Source organism: Caretta caretta, chromosome 3 (genome assembly GCF_965140235.1).
Source record: "Caretta caretta isolate rCarCar2 chromosome 3, rCarCar1.hap1, whole genome shotgun sequence".
NCBI lineage: Eukaryota > Metazoa > Chordata > Testudines > Cheloniidae > Caretta > Caretta caretta.
The window spans coordinates 110,730,417-110,749,313 of NC_134208.1; the positions used below are offsets into that span (position 1 = coordinate 110,730,417).

The following is an 18,897-nucleotide window of genomic DNA, read 5'->3' on the forward strand; positions in this document are numbered from 1 at the left end:
GACTAATCACATCTACCTGTGCAGCCCCAGCTTTCTGTCACAAGTGTCCCTGGAAGTCTGCTCCATAAAATCCTTGATATCTCCAAGCATGGTCAGCATCTGGCTCAGTTATGGCTCTGCAGGCTAAAATGTACACAGATGGAAGTTTTCCTTAATAGTTTGTGGCAGTCTGGGAATTGCTTGGAATATTTCCCTGAAACATCTAGTAAGATTGGGTGTACAAAACTTCTTTCTGCCTTTTCTCAGACTTTCTTCAAAATAGTTTTACATTTTTAAGAGTTTTTTTCCCCAGTTCTAGAACTCAAATAATGCTCTGAAACTGACAATCATAGAAACCAAGGCCAGAAAGGACTACTGTGATCATCTAGTTTGACCTCCTGTATAGTACACTCCATAGAATTTACCCCAAATTCCTAGGATATATCTAATCTTGTTTTAAAAATGGTCAGTGATGGAGAATCCACCACCACCCTTGGTAAATTGATCTAATGGTTAATTAGCCTCTGTGACATACCCAGGGTACAATCTAGGCTAGTGAGTAGCTGTCTCATCCCTTCCCTTCAGCCTGCAGTGCTTTGCTGCTGTTGTCTCCACTCCTGGACTGCTCGCAAACAGCCTCCAGCATATAAGTCACTCCCAGTTATGTCTGTGTGCATTTGCAACCTGCCAATCACACTCAAACTTTTACCAACCTGAATTATACTGCAGGGTGACTCCAGCACACTCCCAGTCCCAGATTTCCCCCCAGAAATGTATGTCTTGTACTTCCCAGCTCATATAAAGTCCATCATTTTATTAATTGAAATGATGTGCACAAATCCTGTTATCCTAAATCGAGTTTGTCAAACACACTGGTTTAGATAAAAACAATAAAACTAATTTATTAACTACAAAGTAATAGATTTTAAGCAAATACAGTAATGAGGCATAAAAGTCAGAAATAGTTACAAGAAAAATAAATTTAAAACACAACTAGTGTCTAACTTTGCACTAAATTTAATGTAGTTTGTTAAGTTTTTCTCACCACAAGTTCTCAACATTATTACTAGCCAAACTTCTTAGGCCAGGACCCATAGGATTGGCCATACTGGGTCAGACCAATGGTCTATTTAGCCCAGTATCCTGTTTGCCGACAGTGGCCAGTGCCAGGTGCTTCAGAGGGAATGAACAAAACGGGCAATCATCAAGTGATCCATCCAGTACCTGAGTAAAGGCAGCACCCTCGCTCTGCTGCAGTGAATAGAGAGAACAGAGAGGAGGAGGAGGGGCTCTTGTGGTGTCTCCTTTTTTATAGTCCTCTCTCTCCTTTGAGAGTTATTTCCAGATGAGATTCAGGAGACAAAAAGTCTGCTTGGACAGGAACCCAATGCTGTTTCTCTGCTAAAATGCAAAATGCAAATTCTCACCCATGCCCCCTTTCCTGCCAGAGAATGACCATTTAGCAGGTAATGGCCCATTGACCTTGTTTAGACCTGGCTGAGGCATCAGTTTGCCCTTTGTCTCAGAGGAACTGGTTTGGCCAATCCCCAGACTTGGAAAATGTTTAAGTAACACTGCACAGTGAAATCTTATAACTTTACATCTAATGTTATCACACATAATTTACCAAGATAATAATGGTCAGCAAATTATAGTTTTCAAATGATACCCCACAAGGCATACTTTGTACAAAAATTATCACAATAGTGTTCAAGGGATGAATACAGGGGTATAGTCTATAACACTCTTACTGTTAAGAATTTACGTCTTATTTCCAGTCTACCTATTAGCCTCTGACTCCACTGTTGTGCATGTTCTGTTGAATTTTTTTTTAGTTCCCTTTCTTACTTTGTTTACATAGTCAGCAATAAAATTTCTTGCAAGCTGTTTTGCAGTTTCCAACAAGGCTTTGTCATGGCATTTTGTTCAAAAAAATCATAGGAAAACAGGGGTTTTCAGAAAACTTCAAGTACTTCTGCCTTCAGCTGTTGTCAAATAGATGCTGATGGTATTTCCATTCTTGTGTGTACCAAAAGAAAGAAAGGCAGGGGCTCACAATAAATAAACACGTTTTTCAAACTTCACACAATGGGCTAATAGCAATTCTTTTTTAAATCTAAACCAGGTCCTTCCATCCACTCTTACACCTAGTTAAGGATGTCTGCTTTTCTTAGCTAAAATATGAGTAGTACGGACTTGAATATTTTTACAAGTTTCTTTTGTGTTAATTATCCCCAGCAAGGTTGCAAGTGTTAGAGACCAGGGGGTAACAAACTGATTAGTATTCACCTTCATTAGAGGCATATTAATAGCATATATTTTTGCCATCACAATAATATACTTTTGACTATAACATTTGGTCCTCCAAAGAAGGAAAAACCTGTTCCCTTTGTTTCTTTTTTACAGCTGCCTGACTGATAAGCCAAGTCAGTTATAAAGATATTTTTAATGGCTACCCACCACTAGATGGAAGGTTATTTGACTCATTTGATCTCTTTCAATAAAAATGCTGCTTTCATCTTTTTTCATTAATGTCCTTCTTATATTTCTAGACAACATTCACCTTTAATGGTTAAAACTGCATACATGAAATGTTCCTAAAATGCTGCTGCTTTTCTGTACAAAGGCATGAGTGTAATAACATTTAGCTTATTTTTAGGTGCATGTAACATTGTGTGTGTGTGTGTGTGTTTTGGTTTATACACCATAATTTTCTTCTGCTGTTCCAAGTATTTATGTGCCTGCAGAAATTGTGTGTGTGTGTGTGGAGGAGGGTCTCTTGCAGGAAAGAGGAGTCCTCTGGGAGTTACTTTTTGTTTCAGTCACTGTGACAGCAGCATTCCCTCAGATGAAAGAGGCTGGATGAAGCTGTTACCAGAGCTCATTGAGGCCACTCTGAGTGCCAGCCAAAAGGTCTTGCTTGAGTGTGAAATGGAGATTTGCCTTCTCTTTACAAGCTGAGTGCACTCTCGGTCCCTGTTCTAGAAAATGAGAGCCATTGCTCAGTCCCAAGTTTGGAACTCCTGTATGTCCGCACATCATGCTGCTAGTAGACCACTTATCAGGCTCCCACCAATTGTTTATAAGAAGGAAGAGATCCGGCATATGCATACTTAACACATACTGTCAGAGTGCAAAACTTTAGACAGTGTGTTTGTAAGTTACAATAATGTCAAATAATACTATGCATGCTCAGGTCTTGACTCTGAGTGGGATTTAAACAAAAACTTCCAGACATAATCAGTGTCATCATCCATTTTATCTCCTTAAGACTAAGGCACCCATCCTTGCCATATTTATCCTACCTTCAGCTTTGTTTGCTGAGTTATAACAGGTCTCCATTGACATAAATGGGATTTTTCTGGGGATCCTGGATGCAGTTTTCAAAGCTGCTTAGAGGATTTAGACATAAAGCATTGAAATTAATGAGGAATGTGCATCAAAATCTCAACTCTGTCATTTTGGTTAGGAATCCTGGTTTTGTTTTTGGTTTTGTTGTGCAGCTCTAGCTTTGCAGTACTCCATTTATATGACTGTTTAAGTGGGGCATTAACATTAAAATCACTGTTGCAGAGCTGCGGAAATATTTAAGGTGTGAAACTGAGAAAACGTGATTCACTTTAACAGAGAGTTAAGAGAGAAAAAAGATTTGGGTTGGGGTAGAGGTTCATGAACTGGGAAAGTGAGGTGACACACCTTGCAGATTACTCTTGCAGATTCCAGAGGTACCACAAACACCAATAGCCAGTCCTACCTAGGCTCTTGCTTTTTGTAATGCATGAAAATGAGGATGAATTTCTTAGCAATTATCCTAGCCATGTTGTTCTTTAAGAATAAAGTTTGTTTTTCATTTTATTTTATTGGACTTTACTTGTTGAGTTATTTAAAGAAAAATCTGCTGGATTATGATGAGCTCTGAATTGGCTGGACGTCTTATTGAATGTGCTCCTTGTACAGAATTAAATCTGTTCAACCAAAAATGAACAGCAGCTTTAAAAAAAAAAAAATCCTAAACCCTGAAACCACCTTTTCACTGCAGAGTTGACTCCTGAGGAGAAAGCACAGAGAATTGCCAAAGCTGTGCGCAAGCAGTCTTCAGAGGTGAAAGAGAAATGGGAGAGCCTGAATGCCAGTGCCAACAATTGGCAGAAGCTAGTGGACAAAGCATTAGAGAAACTAAAAGACTTGCAGTGTGCCATGGACGACCTGGATGCTGACTTGAAAGAGGCTGAGAATGTGCGAAATGGCTGGAAACCAGTAGGAGATTTACTGATTGACTCATTGCAGGAACACATTGAGAAAACTACAGTAAGCATGAAATTCTATGTGAATATAACAACTGTTTTTAGCAGGGTAGAGAGCCCCAGAGCCAGAACCTTTCCCTACTGTAGGGAAAGGCTCCAGCAGTAAGGAAAGGCTCTGGCAGTGGGTCGGCAGCAGGGAAACACTCTAACAGTTCCTCACAGCTAAAGCCCTTCCTTGCTGCCTCCCCTCTGCCACAGCCTTTCCTCACCGCAGTGAAAGGCTCTAGTATCAGGGAGCTGCCTCCCACACCAGAGCCTTTCACTGCCGCATGTAGCTACGTGCTGCCGTGTGAACATAGGCTGCTTTTCACTAGGTAAGCATACCCGGCATGCCGCCTACAGTATGGACAAGGCCTTATAATTAAGTTTGCTCCAGGGCATTTCCTATAACACAATTATTAAACTTCAAGGAAATTGCGAATTAAGGCAACAGCTATAATTGTCACTAACTTCATTTCATATTCCTTAGTACCGAAATTGTCATACCTAGAAACACTCAGACTCCTTAGCTTCACAACAAAATCTTTCAGTTCCAACATACAGCACGCACAATACACAGTGATCAAAGCCATGCTCAAATGCACAGGTTTACTTCTGACCTTAGCATGTAAAGTTACTCATGAAAGGATCAACCATCTTAGCATGTAAACATTTGCAAAAAGATTCCATCTTTATATGTATTGCAAATAATTATGTGCATGTATGGTACTATGTAAGTAGTATATCTGACTGTTTCACTTTACTGGTGTTCATACATACATGACTAGGGCTTTACATCTCCGTCCTCTGAAGTTTTGCTCAGACTTTCAGGTTCAATGGAACCTAGAAACTTTGAGTCAAACACAGTCAAAGCTGATTTATATCCAGACTGCAGTTGATTTAAGAAGAGTAATGCATACATTCCTCCCCCTTTTCCATTTTCATATAGATAGTAAACCAAGCTCTCGCATGCTGCAGAGAATAGCTCTTTGTTCTTTTGTTAAGAAACAGTGTGTCATATCTTGATGTCATTTCTGCAAAGGAGGGTAAAGCAAAGTCTATTAAATTTTCATTGTTATGGAAATCAGAAAGATCTGCTAGAGTTGTGGAGGACTGTAGGCAGCCCACAAACCAAAATTTCCCCTCTTGCTGTGAATGGGACTGATCAGGCATAGTTTCAGGGAAGGTAGGGAATAACTGGATTGTCCAAAAAACCTTTCTCTTTTTCTAGTTGTTATTGGCTTGTTCAGTAACATTTAGTCAAGCTCTTCACAGCATCAAACAATTATTTTTACCTGCTCACAGCAAGAAAGACATTTAGTGCATATTTTCAACCATAACTAAAACTTTTACTTTTTAATGTTATATTTAGTTTAGTTTGATTCAGAAAACCTTTCTTCTTCTTTTTAATCATAATTGTTTTAACTGTACAGTCAGAATCCCATAAAGTATTCTATTCCTTTTCCTTGGAAGATGCACTGCCTCTTGTTTGCTAATTCAGTAATGAGGTATTTGAATAAAGATTTTGCCAGCAGCTTTTGATCAGGGAACAATAGTCAGGCTTATTCAATAGATTTGGTTTAAGAATCTTTTATGTGAACTAGTATTACTAAGGTTTCAGAGTACCAGCTGTGTTAGTCTGTATTCACAAAAAGAAAAGGAGTACTTGTGGCACCTTAGAGATTAACAAATTTATTAGAGCATAAGCTTTCGTGAGCTACAGCTCACTTCATGAATGTGAAGTGAAGCCGAAGAAGTGAACTGTAGCTCACGAAAGCTTATGCTCTAATAAATTTATTAGTCTCTAAGGTGCCACAAGTACTCCTTTTCTTTTTAGTATTACTGAAACTCACTGAAGAATATTGCAGTATTGAATGAAATCTACCCCTGTGCAGAATGACCGCACAAGCCCTATGCACTCCCAAAAACTTATTTAAGGCCTATTTTGATGGCTTAAGTGGGATGTAAGTAGGCTTTATATGGGCCCTGTGTACAGGAGTGGATTTAAAGTGAAATAATACAACTGGGAAGAATCCTTTACAGTCAGACTATTTAAGTAAATAGACTTTCCTCCAGAGAGAGTGCTGATTATCTCCTCTGCATGCTCTTGTTGAGCATAGCCACCTTATACTGCCGTGTCAGTGTCAACCAAATGTAACTTGTTTTTTCTTTGGCATGCAAGCTTTTATTCTGTTCTGTAAGATGGTGGTCAAGCCAAGTGTGTGTTTTTTTTCCTATCAGGCTTTCAGAGAAGAGATTGCACCAATCAACTTGAAAGTTAAAACAGTGAATGATTTATCTAGTCAGCTGTCTCCACTTGACCTTCATCCATCTTTAAAGATGTCTCGCCAGCTGGATGACCTGAATATGCGCTGGAAACTTTTGCAGGTATGCCCTCCTCCTTTCCCTGAAGGGGGAAGTGCTTCAGCAGTACTCTTCTTTTTCTCTTACAAAACAAATTATTACTATTTTTCCCTTATTGCTCTCTTGACTCTGTTTCCATAGTGGCAAATAGCAATGAAAGGAGCTGTCTTTCCTTCACTGTCTTGACTGATAGCCTCCCTTTTCTGCTCTCTCAGCAGTTCACTCACTGAAGGGACTGCATTATTCTTCAGAGACTACATCTTATTTTTGTTTCATCTGTGTGTTAGCAATATTTGTACCAATTTGTAAGCACTGAAATAACTCCATAAATCATAGTTATTGAAACTTTTGAAAGTTGGCACATATATTTCTGCTGTGTTGCCATCTGTGTAAAAGTTTTTTTTTTTTTTTTTAAATGTCCAATTTCCATAGGGAATTTTTCATGAATAATGTGAACACTGATAGGTCTGGGACCATGGGGTGGGGGAAAGGAAGTGAAGGTTTAGGATAACAAAACATGCTTGAGGGGTCTGGAGTGAATTCATATGGCTTATATTTCACTGGTGCTTCAGTGGTCTAGGACTGGTAAGGCAGAACCTGTGTATCTATTCAGTTCATTTACAGTTTTATGCTGAATGAGATAATGAGGATTCTTAATTTATTTATCAGTTTACCAATCTTTTAACCCACTCCCTTTGAACCACTATCTTTTATGGTATTTTTATTGTTAATCCACTTCTGTTAATTTTGATTTCCCCAAATCTCAGACTGTCTCCTGCCACATAAAGAAGGAATTGGGGAAATCAAAATGTTTTGAAAGAGGGAAAAAATATGTCTCCTTTATCTTTATCTTTGTTGCTGGGAACCTGCAGAGTTTGGATGTAAGCTCCTGGGCTACTAGGCTCAAAACAAGCTGTCCTGGGAGGCAAAGTTATTAACATTTCTGAAGCATCCCTCCTTGTCTCTCAAAATGTAATTTGGTGTTGGAATGATTTTCTGCCTTAAAGAGAATTAGCTAAACAGCCAAGCCCCTGCTGCATATGCTTAGTGAAGTTTAATTAGTAAACCAGAAGGAAGTCTGGCCATCCTGTCAGCCAGTGAAGAAGCATGCTCCAGAATGGTCCCATCTTGTAAAGGCAGCTGTAAGATTGATACGATCAAAGTGAGGCCTGCTGACTACAGATAGTTGGACAAGAGAAATGGGGAGAAATAAAACAGAAATTTTAATGGACAACTTTAGTCACCATGAAACTTCTGTTGTTCATTATTGATCTGCATTGCTTACACAAGTGCAACGTTACCTTGCTTTTAAAAAGAAAAACAGTGGATGTAAATGAACTGAGAATAAATAAATCTGGAAGACACATGAAATTTATTTGGAATTGAATGCAAACCAATGTTTTTATTGTGACTCCTCCTTTATGAAATAAATAAGAAACCTTGTTATTTTTTGTTTGTTTGTGTATAGGTATCTGTAGAGGATCGCCTTAAACTGCTACAGGAAGCACACCAGGATTTTGGCTCTACATCTCAAAATTTTCTCTCCAGTAGGTGCTAATAATTAATTGATAAATTTGAGACAGTAGTTTTCTCTCCAGTCACCCCTTTCACAATGATACCCTTAACTGACCCGTAACATCGGGAAGTTTATCTTCCTTGTAGTTAACTACTCCGTTCTTTCAGCTGGGTTGATTCCCTCTTCCTCCTCATTCTTCTTCATTTCACTCCAGCTTTCTATACTGTTCCATCCTCATGGATCACCTAGGTGTCTCCATGCACAATGGTTCTACTCCTACCTATCTAACCACTCATTCTTTGTTTGCAGGTTTTGCTGCTTTTCTCCACCAAGCATCTATTTTTTATAGAGAGAGAGTGTGATATATGTCAGTTCTTGTCCTTTTGCCCTCTGATATCCATATTCTTTTCATTCAAATTATCTTTACCTCTAACCTTAGCTACCAAACTGATACAAGACACGAGCTGGTCAAACTTCTTCAAAAAACAAAACAAAACAAAAAACCCACACTAATCAAAAGTTTCATTGTATGACATGCTCTGTCTTTTCAGAATTTCAAATGAGGCGAAAAGTCTAACAATTTCCTTCTTCTTTGGAGAGACAATTTTATTTATTTATTCCCATGTACTGAGTTATTAGAAATATAGATCTGGAACCCCCAAGTATTTATGGGATTTTCAGATTCATGGCCAACATTTGCTCCATTATGGAAACATAATGGAACTGTGGAATAAAGATCCATGTTCGGTTTCTGAATCTTTCTCTCACCCACCAGCACCCCCGAAGTTCAAGTATGTTTAGATATAAGGTGTTAATTCAGGCCTGTCTCTAGTTTTTAGATGAACACTGCAATAATAATCATAGCTCTTTGTCATGTATTCTGTTCAGGTGCTTTGAGATGGGCAGATAGTGTCATATAAATGACTTAATTCTTATATTCCACTTTTGATTCCATAGATCTCAATGTATTGTATGCTGATACGTGACATAATGCTAGGAGCATCTTGTCAGCTGACAAGCCAAATACCCTAAAATAATTTCAAAAGCCCTAGATACCTATTGTCCCCTTTTCAGGAAATGTAACAGCCATATTCTCATTTCAAACCCACAAGTGCATTTGAAATAAAGAGCCTGGTGAAAGAGGTGCAGTGTCATACATTTAATTCAAAAATACAGGTCACACATAGGACAAAGATTTTTAGAGCAATTCCTCCAAAATGGGACCTATTTGCAGACCAGCTGGTACCTCTAAGTCCTGCCAGTTACTTCAACAGTGACCCTGAGAACAGAGCCACTTAACACCTTTTTTGCACAAATTAGTAAATAAAATACCTCAATAGTACCAGGGAATGCCTGGGAAACTGGAGGACTCTGTTTAGTCTTAGAATTAGTACAGCTAAAGAAGCATCCTCAAGCTGCCTTACCAGCATGCCTCTGCTTTGTTCTTGAGGAATGTCCCTTTCGGGGATTGGCAGTCAATCCTGAAACACTAGTCACTCCTGTTCTACAAAGGACAACCTGACACAGAGGAGAGCTTGAAGCAATCTCAGTAGGTTGCCCCAACCCATGCTCCAGCTCTTCCCTGATCTATTTCTGTCATCCCACCAACATTTATGAGAGGGAAGACATCTGCAATCTAATTGCATCCTTTCTCAACTTGGAATCCTTGGGCTCCTTACAGCTTACCCTCATGTTGGCCAAGTTTAGCCATCCCTAATGTAGATGAGTATAAAATAATCCATAATTCCCTAAAAGAAACCCATGGTACTGTCTCAAAGCTTTCAGAAATACTAGCTTGATTTTTTGCTCATTTTAATTTATTTTACAGGTCCACAGTTCCAGAACTCTATAGTTCATCTTTTGTATTCTTAGAAGAATAGATTAATGTCAATCAGTTGTTATCTGCATATGCTCTGTGACTCAGCCTGCTGTACTTTTCAACCAAAGCCTTCAGCCACCCTCTTCAATGCCTCCCTCAACTGCATCCAACCTTTTACTAATATCTGCAATATTCGTACTGGGGCCCAGAATCAATAATTACTCTGTTCATCTTCCACCCATAAATAATGATTTAAAAAAAATTCATCTTTGCACAGGTTCATGCAGCACAGAAAATGGACAATGTTTTTATTGAGTATGGTTCTAAATAAGAATGGTATCACTTGATCCACAGGAATTAGAGATAAATCTATTATTATATTATCAAGACTCTCTGCCTGCCAGTGCAGAATATCTGCAGTCACTCATAACTAATAAGTCAAATCTGAGCAAAACTCAGAGGGGGCTAATCTTCTCAGTTAGCTAACATCATTCAAATAATAGTACCGCAGAAATCAATGGCAATCACTAACAATATTAGGAAATGAAGGTCTGAAAGCAACATATTTCTAAAGTTGTCTGCTATCTTGGCCTATCCGTGTGATTTCACTCTTTCTCTTCTCCACACTACAAATCCTTAAAATACAAGCCCTACTATTCTCTTTGTTTCAAATTATGAGAAAATAAAATGACTGCTTGGTCATGGAACTTTTTTTCTTACAAATTAGCAACACTTATTAAAATATGGATACATTTTTTCTCCTTTATGGGTGGCACAGAATTTTTGCTTAATTCTTTCAATGCCATATAAAAATGTAGACTTTTTTCATAAATTCATATTTTTGCCCCAATTAATCTGTTGTTTAGTAAATTAATTTATTAACTCTGAACAATGTGGACAGAATTTTCATCCCACTTGCCTAGATGTTTAAATATGGGATTTGATGCCTAACGTTCGGGGTCTAACTTTGGCTTGTGTGTTGAATATAAATTCGTCTCATTGTGCTGGTTAATTATTCCTTCTTATTCTTTCAAGAACAAATATCATTTGCTTCCACAGTGAATATGATGAAGTGAATTTCCCATATAGTAGAAACTGTTTAACCAAACACCAGTTTGGTTATGTCCTCTGGGGAGATATAAAGTATGTGGAGGTATGGAATATGTATACGGGGATGCCCAGCATGTGACCACTTCGAAGATAATCTGCCACCTATCCTCACTCTTCATCTAAAGATTTCTGGTGTCTCCTGAGACTTTTAGATAAACAGAATTGTACTGTATTTTACGTTTTGTATGTCTTATCTGTGGGTGTGTTATAGGGCAACCTGACTTTACAGATTACCTTTTTTGCTATCAGATTTACATAAATTTTGCACAGATTACTGTCTCCAGGAGCATGGGGATCGGTCTAATGTTTTCTGTATTTCACAGAACATTAATATATGTTAATTTGGATTGCAAACAGGAGCTGAGGAAAATAACTAATAGCGTAGTTATTATTTTTCTTTTTCATTATATTGTAGTATATTAATTATGGTAGTGGAGGCCCATATTTCCAAAGCTTAAATTGCTTGTAATTTCTGAAACCCATTGCTGCAAATAGGAAAAAGTTTTAAAATACCTTCTTAGCCTGCTTCTGAGTGGATGGCTTACTAAGCTACAATTTATTATCCTTCTTTGAAATGGAATCACCATATTTGTTTATTTTATTTCTTGCTTGGCATCAAATGGATGGATAACACCACCCTGATATATTACCATGGTTTTCTCCAGCCGAATTACTGAAAGCCTGACTGGAAAATTAGAGCCTTTTCCACTTAATTTATTATAAGAGGGTTTAAATGTAAAAAGAAATCATGTTTTTAAGACAGGTGCTGTTTAATCACCACCTCCTATGTTTTTCCCCCCAGCGTCAGTTCAGCTTCCATGGCAGAGATCTGTTTCACATAACAAAGTGCCCTATTACATCAAGTAAGTTGGCCTTGATTCTCATTTAGCTGCACTAAAGAAAGCAAAGAGTTTTGTGAGCTAAGCCTGTTACGAACCTAATGTTACAATATTAGAAGAAATGTTACCAGTATACTCACTGCTTAATGTATCATGCTGTATGTGTTATATATTTTTTCTACAATATGAGCACTGGTTTACAAATGTATACAAATCATCCAGCATAGAAGCTCTGATTCAGCAAGGTTATTTAAGCACATTCTTGTCTTTAAGCACATGAGTAGTGCCATTGAAGCCAATAGGGCTACTCGTGTCCTTAAAGTTTGGCACATGTTTAAGAACCTTGTTCATTCAAAGCCTAACCCGTAGAGAAAAAAAAAAAGGGGGGGGGGGATTGTTTTTCTGTAAAAGTCTGAATACATGGTATATCTACTCTCAATCATTTAATGACAAAGTCCATAGTTGAGAAGCATTTTTGTAGTGACTAATTTTTACAAAGAAAAAGTAAATGATTTACAGTTGAAAATCTGTTGTTTTTCTTTTTGTTCAGAGCTCCTATATGCATAGCCATCTGGCTGATCCTTCTGCTTTTCCTGTTCTCCTAGTTTTTTTCTTTGCTTTTGAAATACCGACTTGGCATAAAATTAACCTATTTGCTGAATAAATTGTAAATAATGGAAATAGGTCTTCGTGGAGACATTCAGTGTGTTCTAATGGAAAAAATCATTTGCAATCAGTTTTCTTATATAATGATGTTTATATACCTGTACTTTCTCCTGTATGCTAGAAGGACAAAGATCATGGCTCTATCAGGAAACCAGCAGCTGTTTGCAAAAGGGATAAATGCTGTTTTGGAATATCCAATATTTTAAACCTGGTTTGGAATATCCAATATTTTAAACCTGGTTTGGTTTAAAATGGCACAGCCATTTTAAACCAAACCAGGAGTAGTTTGTTTTAGTTCTGAGTGGGGGAAAGTCCATGCAAAATGTTGTCAGTGTCTGTTTGGAAGGGCCATATTACTCCTCATTGTAGCATATCTATGAGTGAGCATCGTAGGTCATCCCAAACCAGTGCCATCAAAACCTTTATGCTGCAGTACATGACATTGTCGTTTATCTGTAGAGCTCGCATTCAGAGTCTCACTAAAAATTATTTTAGAAATATTTGGGTGTTCTAAATATGAAGTTAATTGTACTATTTCTTTGTCTCTCTGCCTGTGTTTGCCCAGCCTTTCCTACTCTTCCTCAGAGTAGGAGATTCCTTCCTTCATGCCCAGGATGGGGGAGAGGAGCTGAGGTGAGAAGGAGGAGACTGAAAAAGCATAGTCTATAGTGCCTCTCCCTTTCTGCAGTGCTTCAAAAGGCCACCCTGCTTCAGGCAGCTGCAAAACTGGTGCAACCATGTCTGCAGTGCTAGGTGTGCAGGGAAGTTAAATGCTTGAAGAAGTGAGTTTGGCTGCTATGTCCTTGATCACACTGACTCATCCTTGCTCACACTGACTCATCTTCCAATGGCTGGAGCATTTGGGGATAAAGAGGTGTTAGTACTGATAGAGGTTCTGCCAAGCTACGCATAGTTTGGGGGAGAGGGAAGGGATCCCTTCCTCCCCCCGCATCTCCCAAATTGCCTCTCTCATTCTGGATACGCTTGTCCCTTCTTCACGGCTTTGTATCTCTGGGTAGGAGGGGGAGAAGTCACTGGTGCATCTTCTTCCAACCTACAATTAATGCTGGATTTTGTGGTGCTTGATCCTCTCTGACACCAGCAGCTATGAGAGCCCTGTAGAGGCTCCTCGTACCTCACAGCTACATCATCTGGGCTGCTTTGTGAACCTCATCACCTTCTCTTGACAGGAAGGAGCACTCAGTCATTATAGTAGCATCATGGGTCTCCCCCTCACCACAGTTAACATTTGGGGTTCTTCTTTGAGTAATGTCCCTATGATTGCTCCACACCAAGATATCTGCAAACCCATGCACCCTTAATTGCAGATTTTCATCACCAGTTCTGCAGGTCCATGCCTGCACCCTCCTCCCCATTGTGCTCTGGGGCAAAGTATACCCGCTGCCTCTCCAGTTCCTTCTCAACCTGTCTGCAGCTTATGACAGAGCATAGTGGTGTCTGTTAGCTAACTGCACAGCTTGCTGCCTCTCTCCCTTAATCTTTTCTTTTCTTTTCTTTTTTGTTATTTAGCGCACTCTGTGCATTTGGGGGCTTCCCCAGCCTGCTTGCTGAATGAGGCAGGCATCTCATGTGAAAGCTTATATTATAGTTAATGTATAATAACGCATGCATATCGGGGGGGTGAGAGCAGCGAGATACAGTTGCATTGGCAACATGATCTTTGCATTTCCTGCCTTTTTTGAGTGCATCACTTTGCAATTTTAATGCACTTTTTTGATTAGCAAAGAGAAACAATTTAAACATACATAGCATATATATTTCGAAAGCAGGCTACACATTATTTGAGTCTGGACCAACTATGTAGATCCTTGCTTAAGAAATTCAGAGTATTGAGTCTTTCCAGTCATATCTTGTTAATTACCTTGGTGGAAAACAACATAAAAAGAGAATAAAATTATCAGAGCTGGCCAAAGAGAAGAGTTTGCTAACAAGAGATTTAGCTGAAATAAATAAAATCATGTTTTATGTAATAAAGCAGAGGATTTTTTTAAAAAGATTCAACAAGGATGATCGCAAAGCAGGCAAAACAGTTACTTTAATCTGGCAGCCCCACAGATGCTGTACCCAACGCAGGCCCTTTCGAAGTTTTCTAAGAAGGCCTCAGTATCATCACCTGCCTTGTAGGTGGGGAACTTTCTGGGATGGGAAGTGGTACCTGGAGAAGGATTGCTAGGGTTTGTTGGTATATTCTGCTGAGCCTTTATCTTCTCCACCTCCTCCACATGCTTCCTCTCTTTTTCCTTCTCCTCCTCCACATGCTTCCTTGCCTCCATTTCCCTCTTGTGGGCAGCCTCCTGTACCTCCTTCTCCAGCCGCATGAGTTCTATCTGTCTTTCATGTTCCCTTTGTTTTTCCTCAGCCTGAAATTTGGCTAATTCCAGCTGTAGTCGAGCCGCGGATTTTGTCATTCTAACCTCTTTGTTTTTAACTAACTTTACACCTGAGGTTTAGAAATAAACAAACAAAACTTGGCTGTAAAATTTTGCTGTGGCCAGTCAGGATTTTTAGACAAAGCACTATCATCATTCAATAATCATTAAGACAGCATTATAAAAGGGGAATGGTCAAGTGTAGGCAGCGAGTGGAAGAGTCTTTTAATGTCCCCACTAGATTTTTTTCATCATTTGTCTATTTTTATAAAGGTTGGTTTTAATAAGCAAGGCCAAAGCAATTGAAGTAGAAAATTCACCCACTGTCCCCACAAGAAGGCTTTTGCAGAGCTTTTTCTTTACTATAAGCTTGATGTAGACTGCCTTGATATTTATGCCTTGAAAAAAAGTAGAACAATCTGATATTTAATAGGCAGATTTTATTTGTTTTTTAAAAGCATGCTGAAGAATGCTAAATATTTATAGCTTCACAATCTGCTAGGCCATCTTTCCTTGGCAGTTGCCTTATTTTCTCATTGCATACTGTCTCCAAACTTCACACTTGCCAGCAGCAGGTAAGGGAAGTACTGAATTATGGAAAACAGAACAAAAAAAGTGTCAGAAAAAAGCTGATTCTTAATTTTGTCTTTTGGGGAATTATCAGGCTGAGGCATTTTATCCAGATTTAAATTTATATATTTTTGGTATAACCCTAACCCTAAACTATGTCCATTCCCTACTTTCAGACCTAGTTAGGAGAAGAGAGGGAAAACAATGCCATAATTAAAAACATATTTAATTGAACAATTCGTGTGCTTTGACAGTACAATTCAAGAGAGAAATCTCACATCTGCAATAATTACCAGTTATACAAGGAACGAGTTCTTGGACAAATGTACAGATTAGCTTGTCACTTAATTTTCCTAATGATATTTCTGGATTCAACATAAGAATGGCCATACTGGGTCAGGCCCTACTGGGTCCATCTATCCCAGTATCCTGTCTTCCAGTGCCAGGTGCCCCAGAGGGAATGAACAGAACAGGTAATCATCAAGAGATCCATCCCCTGTTGCCCTTTCCCAGCTTCTGGCAAACAGAGGCTAGGGACATCATTCCTGCCCATCCTGGCTAATAGCCATTGATGGACCTATCCTCCATGAATTTATCTAGTTCTTTTTTGAATCCTGTTATGGTCTTGACCTTCACAACATCATCTGGCAAAGAGTTCCACAGATTGACTGTGCATTGTACGAAGAAATACTTCCTTTTGTTTGTTTTAAACCTGCTACCTATTAATTTCATTTGGTGTCCCCTAGTTCTAGTGTTATGAGAAGGAGTAAATAACACTTCCTTCTTTACTTTCTCCACACCAATCATGATTTTATAGACCTCTATCATATTCCTCATTTAATACGAGGCACTCTAGTTCACCCATCTTATAATTTATAGTAACTGGAGTTCCCTGCCCTGGAGAGAGATCCTCAGTGTGAGAGGATACCATGACATCATCTGGAAGGAGGGTCTCATCTATGGGATTGTTTTCTTCTGCTCCAGTTGGATGCTCTCCTTCTCTGAGACTTTCATCCTCCTCAACAGCACAGAGGCTGTCAGACCAGGGGTTGGGACTGTTTTGCTGTGTCCTGGAAAGTCTCATCTGTATACCTCTGTGTCCCTTAGCTCCTCCAGGTCAGCCACTCTGGTATCCAAAGCCCATACACAGTCTCTGAGAGTCAGGAGCTCCTTGCACCAAACGCAAACATACACCACCTGCCCATAGGGCAGGTAATCAATCATACATGCCACATTGAGTACATTAAACTGGAAAGCCCCCAATCTGTTGCTGGACTACTGCCTGCATTCTCTTTATTTTTAATCCTGCAGCTCATTCTTTTGTTGATGTTTTCTTTTTTATCAGGGGGTGGTTTTGGCATTAAGTTTAAGGAAGTTTAAAAAATGTTAAATGAATCTAGCCCCCCTTCACACTCTCCCTCCAAACTCCCTCGCAAAACTCCCCTGTTAGCTGCTTCTGTTCGCTGGCTTCTCTGGTTGCTTAGGCCAAGGTCTGGTCTTTAAATGAAGTGTAAACCTGGAGCTGATATAACGCATAACTTAAGCTGAAAGAGAAGCAGGGCTGCCCTGGAGTCTAGGCAGTGATGTCTTTCAGCATCCCATTTCTTTCAAGAATAGTTATATTTAAGATTAATGGTCTCAAGGAGATATCCTAAGGCATGCTGTTTGTGCTATTTTTACTGTCGGGGTTGTATGTAGAGAGATGGGGCTTAATAAACTGGATATCCTTTCGTCTGAGTTGAGGGATAAAAATGAACTGAAAAAGGGGGAGAATAAGAGCATCAATGAATTGCCACCTGCTGATGCCCCCTGGTAGCCTTAGGACAGTGTCTCCTTGCCTCAGTTTCCCCCTCAAAGGGCTTCTTAAATATACACTACACACCCTTTTGGGGGGCCATTCACAACACCCCTTCTTGGGGTCTGGGTTTATTCATAGAAAATAAAATTCAGCATCCCAAAACAGAGTCCATCTCTCTACCCTCTCATTGGGTCACTCCCAGGCCTTTCCTGCCTGTAGTCTCATTTTCCATTCCCAAGGTCTTCTGCTGGAGCCTCTTCACTACCAGCAGCTTGTGTCCAGCTTTTCCTGCTCTGGTCTCCCTAAACAGACCCCCTTCACTGCAGCTACCTACTGCTCCTTTATAGAGGAATCACCTGATCTCTTCCAGGTGTGCCTTTTCAGTAATCAGGGTTGTCTGGCCCCAGGCATTCAGCCCTTAAGAGCAAGCCACCCTCTTACAAAGAGTATGATACAATGTTTGACATCTGTCAGAGATATTCAGAGAGTGAGAATGTGATAGATGAGTTGCAGATAATCTTACCTTTGAATTGGGATTCTGCAGAAGTACACCTGTTAGGATGATGATTTTTTTTGAAAATATACTACATCCTCACAAGTTTTATGACACAAATAAGGGAAGTGTTTTTCACAAATTAGGAAACTCTCTCTGAGAAGGTGGAGGGTGTGTTTTAGCCTGCAATGGATCTGTAAGTAAGGAGAGTGTCAAAACGATTTAAAACGTCTGTATTTTGAGATAAGTAGCATTTGTTCTGTCTCCTGCCTGATGCCCATGGTAACAGGCTATTATGTGCCCAGACAGGGATGTCTCAAAGAAAAAGAGGGTTCTATTGCTGGCTTTTTTCCCCTCCCACCTGTTCACTAATTTTGATGTGCATACTGGTTCTGGTGTTGTATAGTTATTCAATTACATGTAATGTGCCTAAGAGAGGTTTGCACAAAACCCTTTTGGCCCCCTATTACTTGAGCAAGAGGAAAACCAGTGGAGTACTTTGAAGAGGAGAGAGAGTTTGGTTTCCATGGACGTGAGATTCGTTCTCTAGAGCCCAGATTTATGAAGCTGTTTATGCTTCTATGCTCTGCACAGTGAAAATATTTGATTGAATTGAACATACATGTTTGTTAATATATACAATTTACTCTGTTATTTTGTTTCCTCCTGTTCAAATCTTTTATTACATAAAACAAGTTGCCAAGTGGCTTTTGAGATTTTTCTTGGTCCTATTTAACTTCTATTCTATCTCTTCTTAATGCAAAATATTACCAAATTGTTCCATAGTTCTGTCATTTTGGGTTAATTATTGTAGTAGAATTCAGTGGACGGTGTTTGAAACTGAGGATGTGACTGAGGTCTACATCTGTAGAATCTAAATGCTCTTGAGGAAAGTTGATTTTTTTGAACTTTTTGACAAGAACGTGTCCAAAAGACTGGGACTAATGAGCCGTATGGAGAAGGATAGAATATAAGTCTCACAGTATTTATAATCCACTATTGTTTGTAATAAATGTGATAAGTTTGGAGAAATGGTTACAAGAGGCAAAAATTGATTTCTTTGAGCAAGC

General features: G+C 39.2%; 1 protein-coding gene across 3 annotated transcripts in view; it reads left to right on the forward strand.

The window, feature by feature from the left end:
- Nucleotides 1-18,897, forward strand: part of UTRN (utrophin) — a 577,632-nt gene that overhangs the window by 430,540 nt on the left and 128,195 nt on the right. For all 3 annotated transcript variants that reach the window (XM_048844328.2, XM_048844327.2, XM_048844330.2), the window contains 4 exons: nt 4,019-4,287; nt 6,504-6,650; nt 8,095-8,173; nt 11,874-11,934. In XM_048844328.2, coding sequence (XP_048700285.2) covers nt 4,019-4,287; nt 6,504-6,650; nt 8,095-8,173; nt 11,874-11,934 — 556 coding nt within the window. The remainder of the gene's footprint in view (nt 1-4,018; nt 4,288-6,503; nt 6,651-8,094; nt 8,174-11,873; nt 11,935-18,897) is intronic.